The sequence below is a fragment of the Pteronotus mesoamericanus genome, unplaced genomic scaffold (genome assembly GCF_021234165.1).
Source record: "Pteronotus mesoamericanus isolate MK-2021 breed Mesoamerican mustached bat unplaced genomic scaffold, CSHL_Meso_final scaffold_232, whole genome shotgun sequence".
NCBI lineage: Eukaryota > Metazoa > Chordata > Mammalia > Chiroptera > Mormoopidae > Pteronotus > Pteronotus mesoamericanus.
Window position 1 is genome coordinate 22,397,649 of NW_026555311.1, and position 17,431 is coordinate 22,415,079.

General features: G+C 32.4%; 1 protein-coding gene across 2 annotated transcripts in view; it reads right to left on the bottom strand.

Annotated features, from left to right (window-relative positions):
* Positions 1–17,431, bottom strand: part of MMRN1 (multimerin 1) — a 61,972-nt gene that overhangs the window by 35,751 nt on the left and 8,790 nt on the right. For both annotated transcript variants that reach the window (XM_054591548.1, XM_054591549.1), the window contains exons 2-3: positions 5,641–5,760; positions 2,432–2,538 (exon numbers count right to left, since the gene is read on the bottom strand). In XM_054591548.1, the coding sequence (XP_054447523.1) occupies positions 2,432–2,538; positions 5,641–5,760 (227 nt within the window). The remainder of the gene's footprint in view (positions 1–2,431; positions 2,539–5,640; positions 5,761–17,431) is intronic.

Consider the following 17,431-nt stretch of genomic DNA (forward strand, 5'->3'; position numbering starts at 1 on the left):
AAAAGGGAAATGACTGTATGTAGTAGATATTCAGAACTGTCAACTAGTCTTGTTTCTTGTGTGCACATTTATAATGATAAAATTCTTCTGTTTTTTCTTCCAAGGTATATATATTCTACCATAGTAATTAAAAATCAATTAGAGTTGATCCTTGCACAAAATGGGCTTGAATGGTGTAGGTTTACTGATATGTAAATTTTTTTCAATAAATACACTTTGTCCTCTGTATCCTTCTGTATCCAACAGTCAGATGGAAAACAGTATTTTCTGTTTTTTAAGTATATTTTATTGATTATGCTTTTATAGTTCCCATTTTTTTCTCCCTTTTATCCCCCTCCTCCCTACACACCCCCACTCTCCAGCAGTCCCCCCTCAGTTCATGTCCATGGCTTGTACATATAAGGTCTTTGGCTTCTCCATTTCCTATACTATTCTTAACCTCCCCCTGCCTATTTTGTGCCTACCAATCATGCTTCTTAGTCCCTGTATCTCCCCCTCACCACTGATAACCACCCATGTGATCTCTATTTCTGTGATTCTGTTCTTTTTCTAGTTGTTTGCTTAATTTTTATGTTTTTTAGGTTCAATTGTTGATAGTTGTGAGTTTGTTGTCATTTTACTGTTCATAGTTTTTGATCTTTTTTTCTTAGATAAGTCCCTTTAACATTTCACATAATAAGAGCTTGGTGATAATGGAAAACAGTATTTTCAGTTGGTGGTTTGGAATCCCCAGATGCAGAGGGCCCACAATATGCACTGTTACTCCATTTTACATAAGAGAAGCACCTGTGGATTTGGGTGTCTCTGTGGGAGTCCTGGGACTAATCCCCTGAGAACACCAAAGGGATGATTCCAGTTAAGTTTTGGAGGAGTCAGAAGTTACACATGGATTTTTACCTATGCAAGGTGTTAGCTCCCCGGACCCCTGCATTGTTCAAGGGTCAACTATAGTAGGTATAAAAAAACAAAACCTGAGCTACAGCAGTCTTCGTCAGCTGGAGCCCCTGACATTCTTTGTCATAGGCTTTGCTTCCTGCCACGCATCTGCATTCAGCCTCTATCTGCACTAGGATGCGCAATGACATTCTAAATTCCTAGAAACACACGCTGTGAATAAATACTTGAATCTCTAAGAAATAATAATGGAATTACTATTTCTAAGAAATCCTTCTTCATGTGAGAAGAGAAATATAAAAACTAATTTTAGACTTTAAAAATATAATTCTAAGTACTGCCCAGAACTCTTAGCCATCTATCAAATAGAGACTATAAATAAATATGTTTTACCACTGAGAGTATATCTGTGCATATCATGGAAGTCCAAAGTCCGATGAACATAGTATCATACTTGGGATTTTTAAGATTATATTAAATTATATTGTTTCCAAATATTTTTGATATTGATAATATTTTGTTTAAATGTTTACTTAATCTGATTATAAATGAAGTACATATTCATGCTACACTCTGAAAATGTATTTAATTTTTTTAACATCTCTGAAAATCGAGCTAGGCCCAGAACAAATAGCATCACAATGAAATTTACCTTTAGACTCTCATTGAATTGGGCTAGAAGAACCATACGTAATATCCATAACTAAACTGTATGGTTCCTATTGCTTTTGTATTACAACTTTCTTTTTTCAAAATATCAATCATAGTGGTTTCTCCACAATTACATTATTTTTTAATCACAGTCTCCTATACTGCTGATTAAATTCCCTACCACTGTTAATGGTCTTGGTTGTAATATTCATTCATTTAAAGTATGTTTCTGATGCCATATATTATTTTTCAAAAGGAACTTGTTTAAAGCCATAAGCAAAATAATAGCCACATGGATGTTAGGCCACAGCAGGTTACCATGTGTTTGATCAGCCTTGCCACCAGAAAGTCCTTAAAATCTCAGTTGAAAAATGGCTTCACTAGGATTTTTTTAAAAACCAAAATAATCCATGCCATATTTGTATGTATTCTTTGAAACTGAATTTCATTTATAAACGCAATATTATTTCAAGTAGTTGAACTGGAAGTAAAATAGATTTTGTTTTGTTTTGTTTTGTTTTTTACATAGGGTCATGTTTAATGATAACTTATTTAAAAATTAGGATTTCTGGTATTTTAATAAAGCATGCTTCCATAGCATATAGTTAAGAAAAAGGTAAGATATTTAATCAGATCTCCATTTATTAATCATATAAAACTAACATAAATATTAAGGGAGAATTTTAAAGAACAGCTTATGAGATTTCAGGGTTCTAATAATATCTACTAAGTTAGGAAGCTCTGAAAAGGTAACAGGCCTAGTAGTTTGGTTAGATATTAATTAACTGGTTCAAAAGGGAAAATGCAGCTTTACAGGAACTAGCTGCATATTCTTCAGAAGTTTTATGCTTTTAATTGTTATTCCAAAATTAATATTGGATGATACCTTTTAGCTGACATTTTGCTCCACTGAATCCAGGACAGCACTTCCACTCCAATGAAGTAACAATTTTATGTTGCATCCTGTAGACAGGATTTGATATCCTCTGAGATCTAGAGAGGAGAGCAATTGGAGAAGATGGATTATTTGTTTCAGATTAAATTATTAGTGGAATAATGAATGTAAAGTGGGTTAGTTTCTAAAATATATTCAATAGTAAGCATTCAATAAGTACTATCTGTTATTATCATTACTATTATTATTATATTTATCATTAATATTTTTAAACTTAGGTTTCTTTAAACACATTACAAAATATACTAAAGGTCATACTATTTGATATTTTTTATTTATATCTACCATTACATTTCTAAAGATACTATAACTTTTCCCTTGATAATGCCTTTCATTAAACCAGAGTGAAAATTTATTTTAATTTCAATTTTTAAATAGTTTGTAGGGATAATTTATTTTATTTCAATTCTCATTATTTCTTATATTGTTATAGTTAAAAGGATCCTTTTTACTCCTGATCAACATCAAACAACTTACAACAAATTGGATATTAGTGATTTAATTGAAATTTATAACCACTATGATTTTCAACCTGAACTTTCTCATTTCTCGAGTTTTAAAATCATACTATATATTATGTCTTTCTATAGTATTTTTCTCTGAGAGAGATGAAAGAGAAAGTGAGGGAGAGGGAGAGATCTAACATGAGAAAAATATTTCTGAGAAGGAAACATGAAAGGGAAATGAAGAAACTATAACATTTCAATAATCAATATATGAAAGAGGACACACAAAAAATCTCGAATTATCTTCTAAAAGGCAGGGTCCTTGTAGTACAGGCTTCCTCCACTAGGTGAATGTTTTAGGGACCCATCTGTATCAGTGTACCAGCTGGCATTGTTGTGAGATGCTACATTCAGCTTCAGTGATTTTTTTTTTGAAGATTCTTTCAACATGTTTGCCCATTTCATGATGGGTGATTTACTAGTGCACCCACCCACACCGTGCTGAGTGTTTAACAGTTTTTTAACCAAAAATAGCATGGCTCTCATGCCTCACCCTCCCTATTCACTCGATCTTGCCCCAATCCACATTCTTGTTTGTTTGTTTCCACAGATGAAAAAAGTCCTAAAAGAAAGCATTTTGCCAATCTGGAAGAGGTGAAAAAAAATGGTGGAAGCACTAAAAGGCATCAAAATTGATGAGTTCAAAACTGTTTTGAGCAGTGGAAAAAAAGTCTTGATAGACGTAGTGCATCAAATGGAGAGTACTTTAAAGGTACTGAAGTTTAAATATGTAAGAATAAATACACACATTTTTATAATTAAGTTCCATTCTTTGGGGGTCCCCCCTCATGAATAGTGAATGATACTCAATTGCAGGCTCTATGTATAGAAATGCAAATATTATTTTTCTCTTTATAACTTCAATATATAGCTAATATTTATCAAATGATTATAGAATTAGCATACATTATTTTGTTAATGCTCATATGAGTTCTATAAAGAAAGCATTATTATTATCCTGATTTTCTAATGAGGAACCTGAGAGATGAAATAATTTGCTCAAAATTCCATGTCTAAAAGTGATCAAACTGGAATTTTAATCTATCCTGTGGGATTAGCCTCCCCTGTATGATCTAGAGTTTGTAATATACAACTATGGAGACACCGTAGTCACTTTCCTGAATAAACTCTGATTGTGTGGAGGAAATGCTTTATAACAGACTTGGCTTCGTTTTAGGAGACTTGGATTTTAATTTCTGTTGTAACTTGATGGGTCATTCAAAATGTGTGAGGTTATTCCTCAATTTTAAGATGAGCTCTTAAGATTCATTCCTTCTCTAAAAGTAGGCTAATCATTTAGTTCTACTTATTTTGGTAAATTATATTCAGTAAATAACTTTGTACAGTAAAATGTCATCTCTAGTCTAGTAGTTAAAACTAAATACAAAGTAAGGCAGTTGAAAAAAGGACTCTTTGGAGTTTACAAGGGTGAACTCAAGCAGATAGTTGCATTATTGTTGGAGTCAATGTTCCTGCTTTGGCAAGCTGAACTGGGGCTATATGTTGCTCAGACATAATGAATGAGAAAATGACAAACATTGTACACATACCAAAATAGTGAACAAATGGAGAGATGCCTTCAAGGGCAGAGAAAGATAAGAGGTAAAAGATACATATTTCTGGTTTGTTTAAAGGGTTAAAAAAAAACCTCACCTTGAACTCAGAAGGGCGGGAACAATACAGGTTTCTGTGGTAATATTTTCATTACTAAAGAACAGACAAGGCACTCTTTGTATCCCATGTCAACAAGGAAATTGTCACAAAGGGAGTAAATGCTGAAAGCAGAACTGGAGCTCAGCTCTCCCAAATCCCTAAGATGTGCTTAGCTCTCTGGACCATGAACTGTAGTAGCTATTCCTCCAGGGACTAAGAAACACCTTGATTTTATGTATTCTTACTGCACGCTGTTCCAGATTGCCGATGTGTCAGATTCATTGCCTGAGTTATTTGTATGACAATTTGCATAACATTAGCCATCATGACCTGAATAACAATTTTAGTTTTTATTGCAGGTTCTTCTGAAATATGCCCAGCTGAGCTACTGTGACTGCATGAAATCAGAGAATTTATCAGTTACTCAGCCCCTCATTGTAGGACAATTACATAGATTTTTTTTAAAAAAATTTTAAATGAAAACTAAATAACATGGATCATTAAAATAGACACAAGAAAAAAGGCCCCACTTAGCTGCTTTACTATGCATAATTGCAATTGGTGGCTTGCCAAGTTGTGGTCTTCTCTCAAACATAAAATGAAAAGGAAATCATGAATATTCCTTCAAAACTGGGTGTATGAATTTCATAAGGAAATAAAGGATATGATTGTTGATAGGGTTATTGAATGAAAGTAATGCAGTAGTAAAAATAGAAACAAGCATGAGAATTAACATTTATTGAAAACTTAGGAAGTACCAGGTACTAGCATAAGCATATCATTGCATTATTTCACATATTGTAAAAACACCCTTTTTAGGCAAGTATTATTGAAATCTGTATTTTACTTATTCAAGATCATGCATCTAGTTTAATGTGATGATCCTACTATACATATGTATCTGTAATATTAACTTTATATATTTCAGGTCATACATGATTATGATGTAAGAAATTACTATTTTCAAAAACTATTACATACCTCTTGGGACAGAATCCACTGTTCCAGCCACAAAGCCCTCTCCCACTTGGAACATAAGTAGCTGGGTTGTCCAGAATCACTGTGGGAAGCAATCTGGTATGTACATAAGCACACCAGTTCCTACGAAAGAGATAAATTTTGTTATGAAAAAAATAATTGTCAAAGAACCCTTTTTATCAAAATTATTTTCATAAAACTATATCTATTACTGCCAGTACTATAGATCAGATACCTTGAAATACTGATATCTATCTTTAAAAATATCTAGAGATGAGAAAAAACACATTTGTTACTACATTGCTGTACTCATGAAAAGTAAAGGAACATTTTGAGATCAAAGTAAATAAAAAATAAATCAGCTTTGGCTGGGTGGCTCATTTTGTTGTAGCATTGTCCCATACACCAAAAGGCTGCAGGATCAACTCCCAGTCAGGGCACATTACTAGGCTGTGTGTTCCATCCTTGGTTGGGGTATATACAGGAGGCAACTGATCAATGTCTCTCTCTCTTCCCCTTCTCCACTTTCCTCCTTCTCTGAAATCAATTTAAAAAATCCCTGGATAAGGATTAAAAAAAAAAAGAATAACTCAGAAATAAAATTGGAACCTGTGTCAAAATCCAAGATTGCCCGTATGGCAAATACCAGTATTAGGATTGAGATTAGTGATTCAGACCTAAAGTTCATTATTTCTATATAACAATGTGTTGTTAGAAGTAAGACAGAAGAGAAGAAATAAATGGTATAAGGATCAAAAAGAGGATAAAATAACTGTTTTTTATGATAAAAAAGAAAATATGAAATAATCTAGATACAAATGATTATAATTAATAAGAGTTCAGCAATGTAGGTAAGATCAATATAAAAAATTTTATAACTAACAAAAATGTTTAGCCACATCTTTAAGATCAGTTACAGTTCCATGTACCAACAAAAAATTTTTTAAAAAACTGTTTAAAAAGGCAAAAGTAACAATGTCATCTTGTTAAATCCACAAAAAATTGTAAGATTTAATATACGAAAATCTTAAGCTTTATTGAAAAGCTGGGAAAAAATCCAATTCCTTATGTTTACTTAGGAATTATGTTTACATTGGAAGATCCAATGTAAAGATATCAATTCTCCTAAATTTAATCCATAGATTCAATGCACTTTTATTTTTATTTTTAATGTGATCATTTTATTTTATTTTATTATTATTGTTTATCATATTACAGTTGTCTCAGTTTTTTCCCATTTGCCCTCTTCTGCTCAGCCCAACTGCCGCTTCCACAGTTACTCCCCACACTGCTGTCCATGCCCACGGGTCGTTCATATATGTCATTTGACTAATACCTTCCCCTTCTTTCCACCATTCCCCCCTCTTCCACCCTTCTGAGAGCTGTCAGGCTCTTCCATGTTTCCATGTTTCTGGTTCTATTTTGTTCATTCGTTTATTTTGTTCATTAGATTCTTCTTACAAGTATTTGTCTTTCACTGACTGGCTTATTTAGATCAATGGAACAGAATAGAGAGCCCAGCAATAAACCCAGGTCTCTATGGTCAATTAATATTTGACAAAGTGGACACGAGCATGCAATAGAGTAAAAATATTTCCTTCAATAAATAGTGTTGGGAGAACTGGGCTGGTACATGCAAAAAAATAAAAGTAGACCACCATCTTACACCATACATCAAAATAAACTCAAAATGGATAAAAGACTTAAATATAGGTTATGATACCATAAAAGTCCTAGCGAAAAACAGGCAGTAAAATTTCGGATATCCTAGGTAGGAGATTTATTGGAAAAAAAAATTGTTTTGAAAGGAAAATAAGGGGGAAAAATAAACAAATGAGACTACATCAAATGGAAAAAGCTTCTGCACAGCTAAAGAAAACATCAGCAAAATGAAAAGGGAACCAACTGTATGGGAGAACCTATTTGCCACTGATACACTGGACAAGGATTTAATCTCAAAAATATATAAGGACCTCATGCTACTCAACAAGAGAAAGACAAACAATTCAATTAAAAAATGGACAAAGGACCTGAATAGACACTTCTCCAAAGAGAATATACAGACGGCCCATAGACACATGAAAGGATGCTCAACATCACTAGGCATCAAAGAGAAGCAAATTAAAACCACAATGAAATATCAACTCATACCTGTCAGAATGGCTATCATTAATAAATCAACAAACATCAGGTGTTGAAGGATGTACAGAAGAGGGAACCCTAGTGCATTCTTGGTGAGAATGCAGACTGGTGCAGCCACTGTGGAAAACAGTATGGAGTTTTTTCTCCAAAAATTAAAAATGGAACTACTTTTTGACCCAACAATGGAATACACCCTCAGAATCCCAAAACATCAATTCAAAAGAACTTCTGCATCCAAATGTTCATAGCAGCATGATTTACAGTAGCCAAGTGCAGGAAACAGCCTAAGTGCCCATCAGTAGATGAGTGGATTAGAAAACTGTGGTACATTTACACAATGGAATGCTATGTAGCAGAAAGAAGGAACTCCTACCTTGTACAACAGCATGGTTGGAATTGGAGACTATTATGCTAAGTCAATGCACTTATAATCAGCTTTACTCTGATACAAGTTTAATAAGCTTATTCTATAATTTTATATGGAATAAACTAAAAACATAAATTCTAGAAATTTCTTGCTCTGGCCATAAGAAACCACCAGATTTACATCCCCTTGGTAAAAACTATAAAGCTGGACAAGGAATATAAAGCAAGAGTTTTCAGATATTAGACAATAGACAATGCAGCAATGTGATTATTGAGAGAAGGGACACACACGCATGATTTGAACTCCATATTCAATCTAATTTTCTGACTGGGAATGATTTTCAAATTGCATCTTTGAGTAGACCCCAAAAGAGAGAGAATACCAGGTGAAGAAAACAGAGATCTGAGTTTGGGGTTGCGGGGGTAGTTAGAATATGTGGCAAAAGCTAAGGGAGATGGGGGGCAGGTCATTTTAAAAGTTAACATTGGGGCTCCTCTCATCTTGGACTGAATACTCTACTCTGCTTGCAGAGTAGTCTTTGCAAGGCTGGCAAAGAACGTTTTGGGGAACGGCATGAGCTGAACTGAGATCTCAGATATCTCTAAGAAGCAGAGAATTCTGACCAGCCAAAAAGGAGAGTTCTTACTAAATATCCCTCACCATTCACGTGAAGAAGTGAAAAAATTATAAAATATCTTTGAAAGAATTTAAAGGTAATCTAAATAAGTGGAAAGTTTTCATCAATTGGAAGATAATACTGTTAAGATGGCAATACTTCCCAAATTAATCTACATCTTCAACACAGGTCAGATCAAAATCTCAGCTGCCATTTTTCTGCAAAAATTTAATGCTGTTTTGAAAATTTATATGGAAATGAAAGGAACTCAGAATAGTCAAAGCAGTACTGAAAAAAAAAAGACTCAATACTTACACTAATTTCAAATCTCACTGCAAATCTACAGTAATTAAGACTGTATTTTACATGCATAAGGATAAAGATACAAATCAATGGAATAGAATTTAGGGCCCAGAAATAAACATTTACATTTACGGTTAATTTTCTTTTGACAAGGTGCCAAGTGATTCAGTGGGGTAAGAATTTTTTTTCAACAAATAATACTGTGACAAATGGATAGTTGCATGCAAACAAATAAATTTGGACTCCTGTCTCATACCAGACATAACATTAACTCAAAAATGGATCAAAGACTTACAAGTAAGAGATAAAACTGTAAAGCTTTAAGGAGAAATCATGAATACAGACAACAGTGATTTCTAGAGGGAAAAAGGTTGAGGGGAGGTAGATGATAAAGGGGGGATAAATGTTGATGGAAAGAGACTTGACTTGGGGTGGTGAACACATAATACAACATATAGATGATGCACTGTAGAATTGTATACCTGAAACCTATATAATTTTATTAACCAATGTCATCCAAATAAACTCAGTAACAAATAAATGCCAGTGTAATAAGATAAGAAAGAGTAATAAAGTCATGCAATAAGGACTGAAAATTAAGAGGTAAAATTATAGTTATTTGCAGAAAACATGAGCTTTATGAGGGAGATCATAATCTACAAAGAAAACTGTTAGAGATAACTGAATTTAGCAACATAAGATATAAGGCCAATATATAAAAAAATGAATTACTTTTTATGTAGTAACTAAAATACTTGAATATACAAAGTTGATGAATTTTTGTTTATGTAAAGATACCAAAAGCAATTTGAAAAGAGAGGCCACAGATCTGGAGAAGATATTTGGCAAACATGAAAAAATGTACCAAACTTCTTTCAGTAATTAAGATAAAGATAAGAAAAAACAGAATAAAAAAATGGACAACCTATTCGAACAAGCATTTTACACAAGGAAATACCAATGGCCATAAAAATAAGGTCAGTTTTGTTAGTATCAAGAAATGCAAATTAAGATCACAATAGAATAGTATGTTATACCTCAACAGAAGCAAACATTGAGAATTTGACAATCTCACTTGGTCAGAGGATATAGAGAATTGTAATTTCTTATACACTATTGGTGGAAGTATAAAATGGTACAATCACTTTGAAAAAACAGTTTGTTAATGTCATGTAAAAATAAATATCCACATACTTTCTACCCAATGGTTACACTTCCAGATACATACTTATTACTGCACTTGTACACCTGGAATCATGTACCTGAATATTTATAGCAGAAAGCATTATTTATCATGAACAAAACTTAAAGTAACTCTAGTGTTCATTTACCATGGAATGGAGAAAGACATTCTGTAATGCTTATGCAATGGATGTTATTCACCAGTATAAAAGAATAAACTCTAATGTTACTCAATAGCCCAAATTTAAAACAAACTTGTGTGATACAAGCAAGTTGCAGAGGAAATGCAGTATGATACCTTTTTATATAAAGCCAAACAATAAAAGCTAATGATATATTGTTTAGTAGTATACATATAAATGGTAGAATTATATTTAATAATGCATCTATTTTGTATGTATCAAATATAACACAGTTTAAAATATGATAAAGAATAACAAATCCTGTTTTATAGAAAGATTCAGCTGACTTGTTCTCCTGATCCCCATTGTTTTTTTTTAATAAATTAAACCACATTGTGTCCATAACTTTCTCAAACCAATTTCCAAAAATGTTTGTTTACCTTTAATCATGTGTGGGCATTCTCTTCAACATATAAAATAGTATAGGAATATGATTTGACCACATTCCAAAGAAGCCAAGAAATTTTAATAGCATCAAAGTAATTTGCAACAAAAATGTCATGATCAGACAAAAAAAAAGCCTTTATTACGGTACTTATGTTTAGATGATATTTTAGTGGAAGCCATCCAAAATGATAAAGATATTTACAGATATTCCTCCTCTTAAGAAAGTTTAAATTGAAAATATATATTAATGCTACAGATAAAGTTGTAGGGAATGAAGAATTAAATGTTAACACATAAGTGACAACACAGAGTATATTATTTACAATTGCATAAAAATATTAAACCTAAATCACATAAGAAAGTAAAATATCAAACACAAATGGGAGAAAACTAGTGGCTATAGCAGTATGGACATTTTTGTATTGTGCATGTAACATGTGACATAAATTACTCTTCTAATTCAAGCTAAACAGTACAATATACAGACACTATTTAGACAGAGAAGGAGCAGCATCGTTCCTGGTTCCGATATCAGGTATTTTATTGTGAACAATTCTATACTGAACAAGAGAAAGTCCTCAATAACTATAGGTTGAATGACTGATTGGATATATCTAGGCTTTTTCTCCTCCTTTTCTAGTTCTATGATTTTTTTCCATTGTGAATATGTATCTTGGTACATTTAATTTATATTTTTTCCTCTCATCTGTGACTTAGTTTCCCCCTCCCCCTGGGGATCAGAGATGATTTGCAAAACATAGTGTTAAAGGAAATGTTATGTGACTGTGAAATCAAACCACCACAAGTTCACATCAGTATCAGATGTGTGCCTGTGAACAGGAGAATGTAAGAAATATATTCTGCTTAAAAGTAAAAATAATAATTAAAATAATGCAAAAATAAAGCTAAATGTTAAAGACCAAAGAGGGAACACATCAGGGTAGAGCCACTAAAACTAGTAATCATCTGCTTTGGGATATTTAAGCTTCTTAGAACCCAATGTTATTCTACAAATAAAGTTGAATGAGTCATTCATCCCTCTAACACAGATAAATTGAGCACCATATACCTTATTGTGCAAGGTTCTTTTGAATTAAAAGTTTAAAAATTCAGTTCCATAAAGACATGAAAAGACACTTTGGCACATTTTGTTAAAGCATGGTGGTACTTGCAAAAGTAATGTGAAACAAATAACTGACAAAAGCAAGAGATAAAAATAAGAAAATTTGAAATGAACAGGACTACATAAAGAAATATTTTAAAAACCTAATTAGATTCTTCATGCAAATGTACTGATTATCCTAATTACAGCAAAGGACTAACTTCAACAGGAGCACAGTTAAACTGTATGTCACATGAACATTGGCTGAATGACTATGGGGGGTGAAGTATGAGGCAGGAAAATGAAAAGCACCACTATCCCTGCATATGCTGGGTTTTGAAAAAGAGATAGATACAGACAGACAGACAGACAGACTGAGAGACAGACATTATATACATATAGATATTGTTTGTTAGAATAAGTAACAAGGTCATCTGCAGAGATCCTTTAAAATCCTAAGTAGTAAAACAATCTCAAGACTAAAATAGTTGAGTAGGCAAAAAACCTATCAGCAGATTGCTTGCGGCCCAGCAATCTTTGAGCCAGTGTAAAACGGAAGAACTGTCCACAGGAAGGAGCCCCTCGTGTGACATGTAATTATGCTTATGCTATGATGAAATAAGTAAGCTCATTAAGGGACATTAAACATGTAAATACAATTTTAAAATCAAATTATCCAAAGATATAAGTTGAAAAATAGAAAATTAAGCAGGATAAAATGGTGACAGGTGGTGTAAAGACAAATGTCATGATCCAGAGAAGCAGTGTGCCTAAATCTGGAAATCCTTTGTAGTTTTCCAATCTCATTATGCTGGATGGAGAGCAGTTACTTTGAAGTGGCTAGATTTCCATGGGGTTGCAACCCCTCCAAACAGCAGACTGCATTGAAGATTCTCAGTGAGGGTAATGACACTGTGGCTTTTGTGCAGCCACATGTACTGAAAACAAACTTGTATAGATTCTTTGGTTTTCTAAGCTAATAGGTATAAGGTTGTTTCAAGGGCAGTGATTTTCAACCTTGTTCATCTCATGGCACACATAAAGTAATTACTAAAGTTTTGTGGCACACCAAAAAATACATTTTTTGATGATCTGACAAAAAACAGGAATAATGTTTCCTATTTTGATTCATTCACACCAAACAGCTATTGTTGTATTGGCTCTTGTCATTTTTTTATTGACAGTCTATGGGAAAAGAGATCAGTGGCTCTGATTGAATAGTCAGGTATTGCATGTTTTACAAATTCTTGCAGCTCACTGGTTGAAAATTGCTGCACTAGGGAAAAGCAGACATCTTTGGTTACAAACACAAGCTTGCAGAACACACAAAACAGAACGTAGGAAAAGGATTCTAATCTGACTTATTCTACTTGAAATTCTATAGATAATGAACTAAGAGAGGCATTATAAATACAAAATTTACTATAGTTTTGACTGACACATTTTAGAAGCCCTACCCTATAGGGAGGTAGTGAAAAGACTAAATTTAAAAGAAAATTTCATTTGGTCATTTGACACTTGAAGTGTACCCTGATCTCACCATGGCTCAATCATACCCATTCTTATCCTGAACAGAAAATGGACCAAAGCAACAAAAAATTCATTTAAATAGTGGCCACAACAAATATTTTCCTTAAGATATAAAAGATAATAATCTAAGAATTTACACTGTTTATTTATACTAGTCCTTAGAACTCAGATTAATAAATTGCTTGTTATCCTGTTGGTAAAAGGCTGAATATTTATACTTTTATACTGATAACCTGTGGCTTGAATTGACAAGACAGCATAAAAATACTAGGTTCTGAGGATATTCACTAGAAATCTCAGTAAACCAGCAAAATCCCACCATAAACTAGCTAATGATATGTAATTTTCTCTTGGAAATTGGATTTACAAAAGTAGAAAAACTTATTAAAAACATGACTACCTTTAATATATTCAGATTATGTTTACCTCATTTACCATCATTGAATTTGGTGGGGATTTAATTGCTGTGTACAGGGCTTTAACACAAAATTATAATGCTACACTGAAATGTCATAATTTTGCTATTGGTAATGGTCAGGTAGGTTTTTTGTTGTTGATGTATTTGTTGTTGATGTATAAATGTTGATACATTTATAGCCTTATAATTAAAAAAAACAGTGTTCCTCATAAGATGAATTAATGACAACATAAATGAATTTTTTAATGAAGGATTAATCATTTTTCTCTTTAAATTAAATTCCATGGAAAATTTAGTCCTTTCCCTGAGACATTTATTAATTCATGTATAGATTGTTGGATTTGTAGTCTGCAGTTATCTTTAGATACAAAGTAAAAAAATGGTTATTTAAGATGTATTACTTTTTCAAGTCAAAAAGGCATGGCTGAGTGTTAAGTAAAGCATGGGAAGCTGGTGATATTTAACAATTTAGAGCATTCAGTAGGATCTTTAATGGAAAGAATAGAAGTTTATATATTCCTGATTTTTTGCCTCAGAGGCATACAGAGACATGGTTCCATTTTGACGTCTTTCATATCTGATAAATTCATCTTAACCATAATTCTGTGTGTGTGTGTGTATTGACCTGATATATATATATCATATATATGTATTTATTAATATATGATATATATTTAACATATATGATATATACACATATATTTGATATATATGATATATCATATATATGTATTGTATGTATAATGATATATATGTGTGTGTATTGACCTGATATATATATATATGATATATATATATCAGGTCAATAAAAATTTCCAGAAAACCATTTGAGAAGATAATTACAATCATTTATATTTAATTCATATGGTGAAGCTTACTTCTCAGAAGAAATATAATCAAAATGTCTCTATAGTTTTAAGAAGTTACAAACATAAATACTTCCCAAATGTTATAAAATCTTTATTTTATAAGAATTTCAATTAAACTAAAAAAGAGAAGACCTCTATCAAAGTTTTAATTTGAAAGACTAGAATTTACATGTAGCTCACCAGTCATAAATGAGAAAGTAGTCCAAAGAAAATATACAGAATATGAAATAATAAACATCAGAAATAAGTATTTAGATTTAGTAAAAAGATTCTGCATATGACCCTGGCTGGTGTAGCTCAGTGGATTGAGTCGGTGGCCTGTGAACCAAAGGGTTGCTGGTTTGAATCTCAATGAGGGCATATGCCTGGTTTGCAGGCCAGGTCCCCAGCTGGGGGTGCGTAAGAGGCAACCACACACTGATGTTTCTCTACCTCCCTGTCTACCTCCCTTCACCTTTCTCTAAAAATAAATAAATAAAATCTTAAAAAAAAAAGAATCTGGATGTGTAAACCACACACCAATAAAATATTAGATTTTTTTGTATATTTTTTTTGGCTAATGGTCTAAAAGATAAGTTTCTACAGATACTAATCTCCTTAAGAAGATTAAGTATTTGCAAACAAAAAAAATTCATGTTTGTAATTTATTTTAGTGTTAAATACCTTTATACAGTCCCCCTTTCTTCAAAATTCTACATAATATTTACACTAAATCACATAAATTAACATTTGAAACAAATTAGTTTCGTAAAAGAATCATGTAAATAAATATTTGAAACATTTTAAAAGGCAATCATGCAAAGCTCAGATCATGGGAAATTTTAATATTTTAATTTGCTGGTTAATTAAGCCCTTAAGAAGAAACTTTTTTATAAGCCACCTATTGCAATTAAAGTCTTTTAATTTCAACAAAGTCAGCCATCATTAATTTGTCTTCCATAGTAGGCAGAGTATGATTAATATAATTGTGTTTCTGATGATAGATGACTGCACAGAGCCTCAGAATCACAAATTATTGTGTATGTACCACATTCTCAGTGTAAAATTTTAGGAGAATGAGCTGAATGTATCCCCATCCCTGGGTGTACATGAAGTTAGCTTTTTGGATCCAATCTATTTTTCAAGTTAAAGCCAGTAATAGTACATTTTAAGAGGTACATTAAATTAGATATATATAAGATATATTTTTATAAGTAACAACTTTTAAAGTTATTTAAATGCAATCTTTCTCACCAATTTGTCTTATTTTACCTAGCTTTCTTTCTTGCTTTCTTGCTTTCTTGCTTTTTGTTTTCCCCACACTGTGACTTCAACATATTCAGACAAATGTAAACTGTTTGCTCCAGCAGGTGTCAGGCTTTGCCAGTGTGCAGACCATGAAGCACCGGGAAAGGCCAGCTAACAAGAGGCTGTGATGCTTAATTCTGTACATAATCCAGTTTTTCCTGAAAATGGACTCTTTTGGCATTTCCCCCTAAATAATACATTTTAAATAGTATTTTCATATTAAAAAAACAGAAGGTGTGGAAATACAAAACTTTCTCATTTCTTCACCTGGACTAAATACTCGTTAAATTCTAGCATGTATAATACAATATGTATTTATATATTCAGTAGTAATTTATTGGGCAGAAATATCAAAAGAATAAAATAAAAGGAAACAATGAAAAAATAAAGATACATAATATACTTACTCTATTTAGTATTAGTTTTCACTGCGGTAATACAGTGGATGCATTTGTTTCCCAGGGAGATTTAAAAAAAAAATACTCTTTAATGGTAAAATCCTTTTCAGAATTTCAGAACATGTGAGAATAATTCCCTTTGGATGCTAGTAGGTCTGACAATAACTTTGCAAACTGCACCACTTATAGATTGAATATCTGTGCCCTCACCCAATTCACATGCTGAAATTAAAATGCCCAGTATGATAGTATTTAGAAGTGGGGGATTGGGCATGATCAGGTCATGAAAGCATTCCCTTGTGATGGGATTAATCCCCTTAGAAAAGACTCCCTGGAGATAGCCCTCACCACTCCGACCATACCGGGAAAGAAAAGCTTGGAACCTAGAAAAGGCCCTCACCCATCAATGCTGGCAACCTGATCGCAGACTTCCAGCTTCCAGAACTGTGAGAAATAAATTTCTGTTGTTCACAAGCCTCCCAGTCTGTGTTATTTTGTTACAGCAGCCTGAATGAACTAAAATGACAGATACATTTTATTGATCAGATTTTTTATATCTAAAATCTCATAATTCACAGAAATAAGCAGAAAAGTACATATTATGACAGTAGAATTAACTTAAGGTTTTTATAATTTTCAAACATTATTTTAAAATGGTGGTATTTAAATTTTCTATTTACATGTAGTCTGATAAAGACTTGCAGAACTTATAATTTTACATATTATATTAGAAGTCAATTCATTTAACTTAAGCCATTCCTTGTACGTACAGCAAATATGTAGTTTATAAGAAAAGAATAAACAAATGAAATTCTAAAAGAAACCAGATTACTAAACTCAGCAAATAAAATATTTATGTTGTTTGATATTCAACCTTTATTTTCTTTCTGGCCCTTTTCATTAAATTTTTATGATATTTATGACCATTCTGTATATAATATTAAAAGTTGGAAAACTGGGCTAGCCCTGGTTTTTGCCTTCTCTTCTCCTTTTTATTAAAAAGGAAAATAA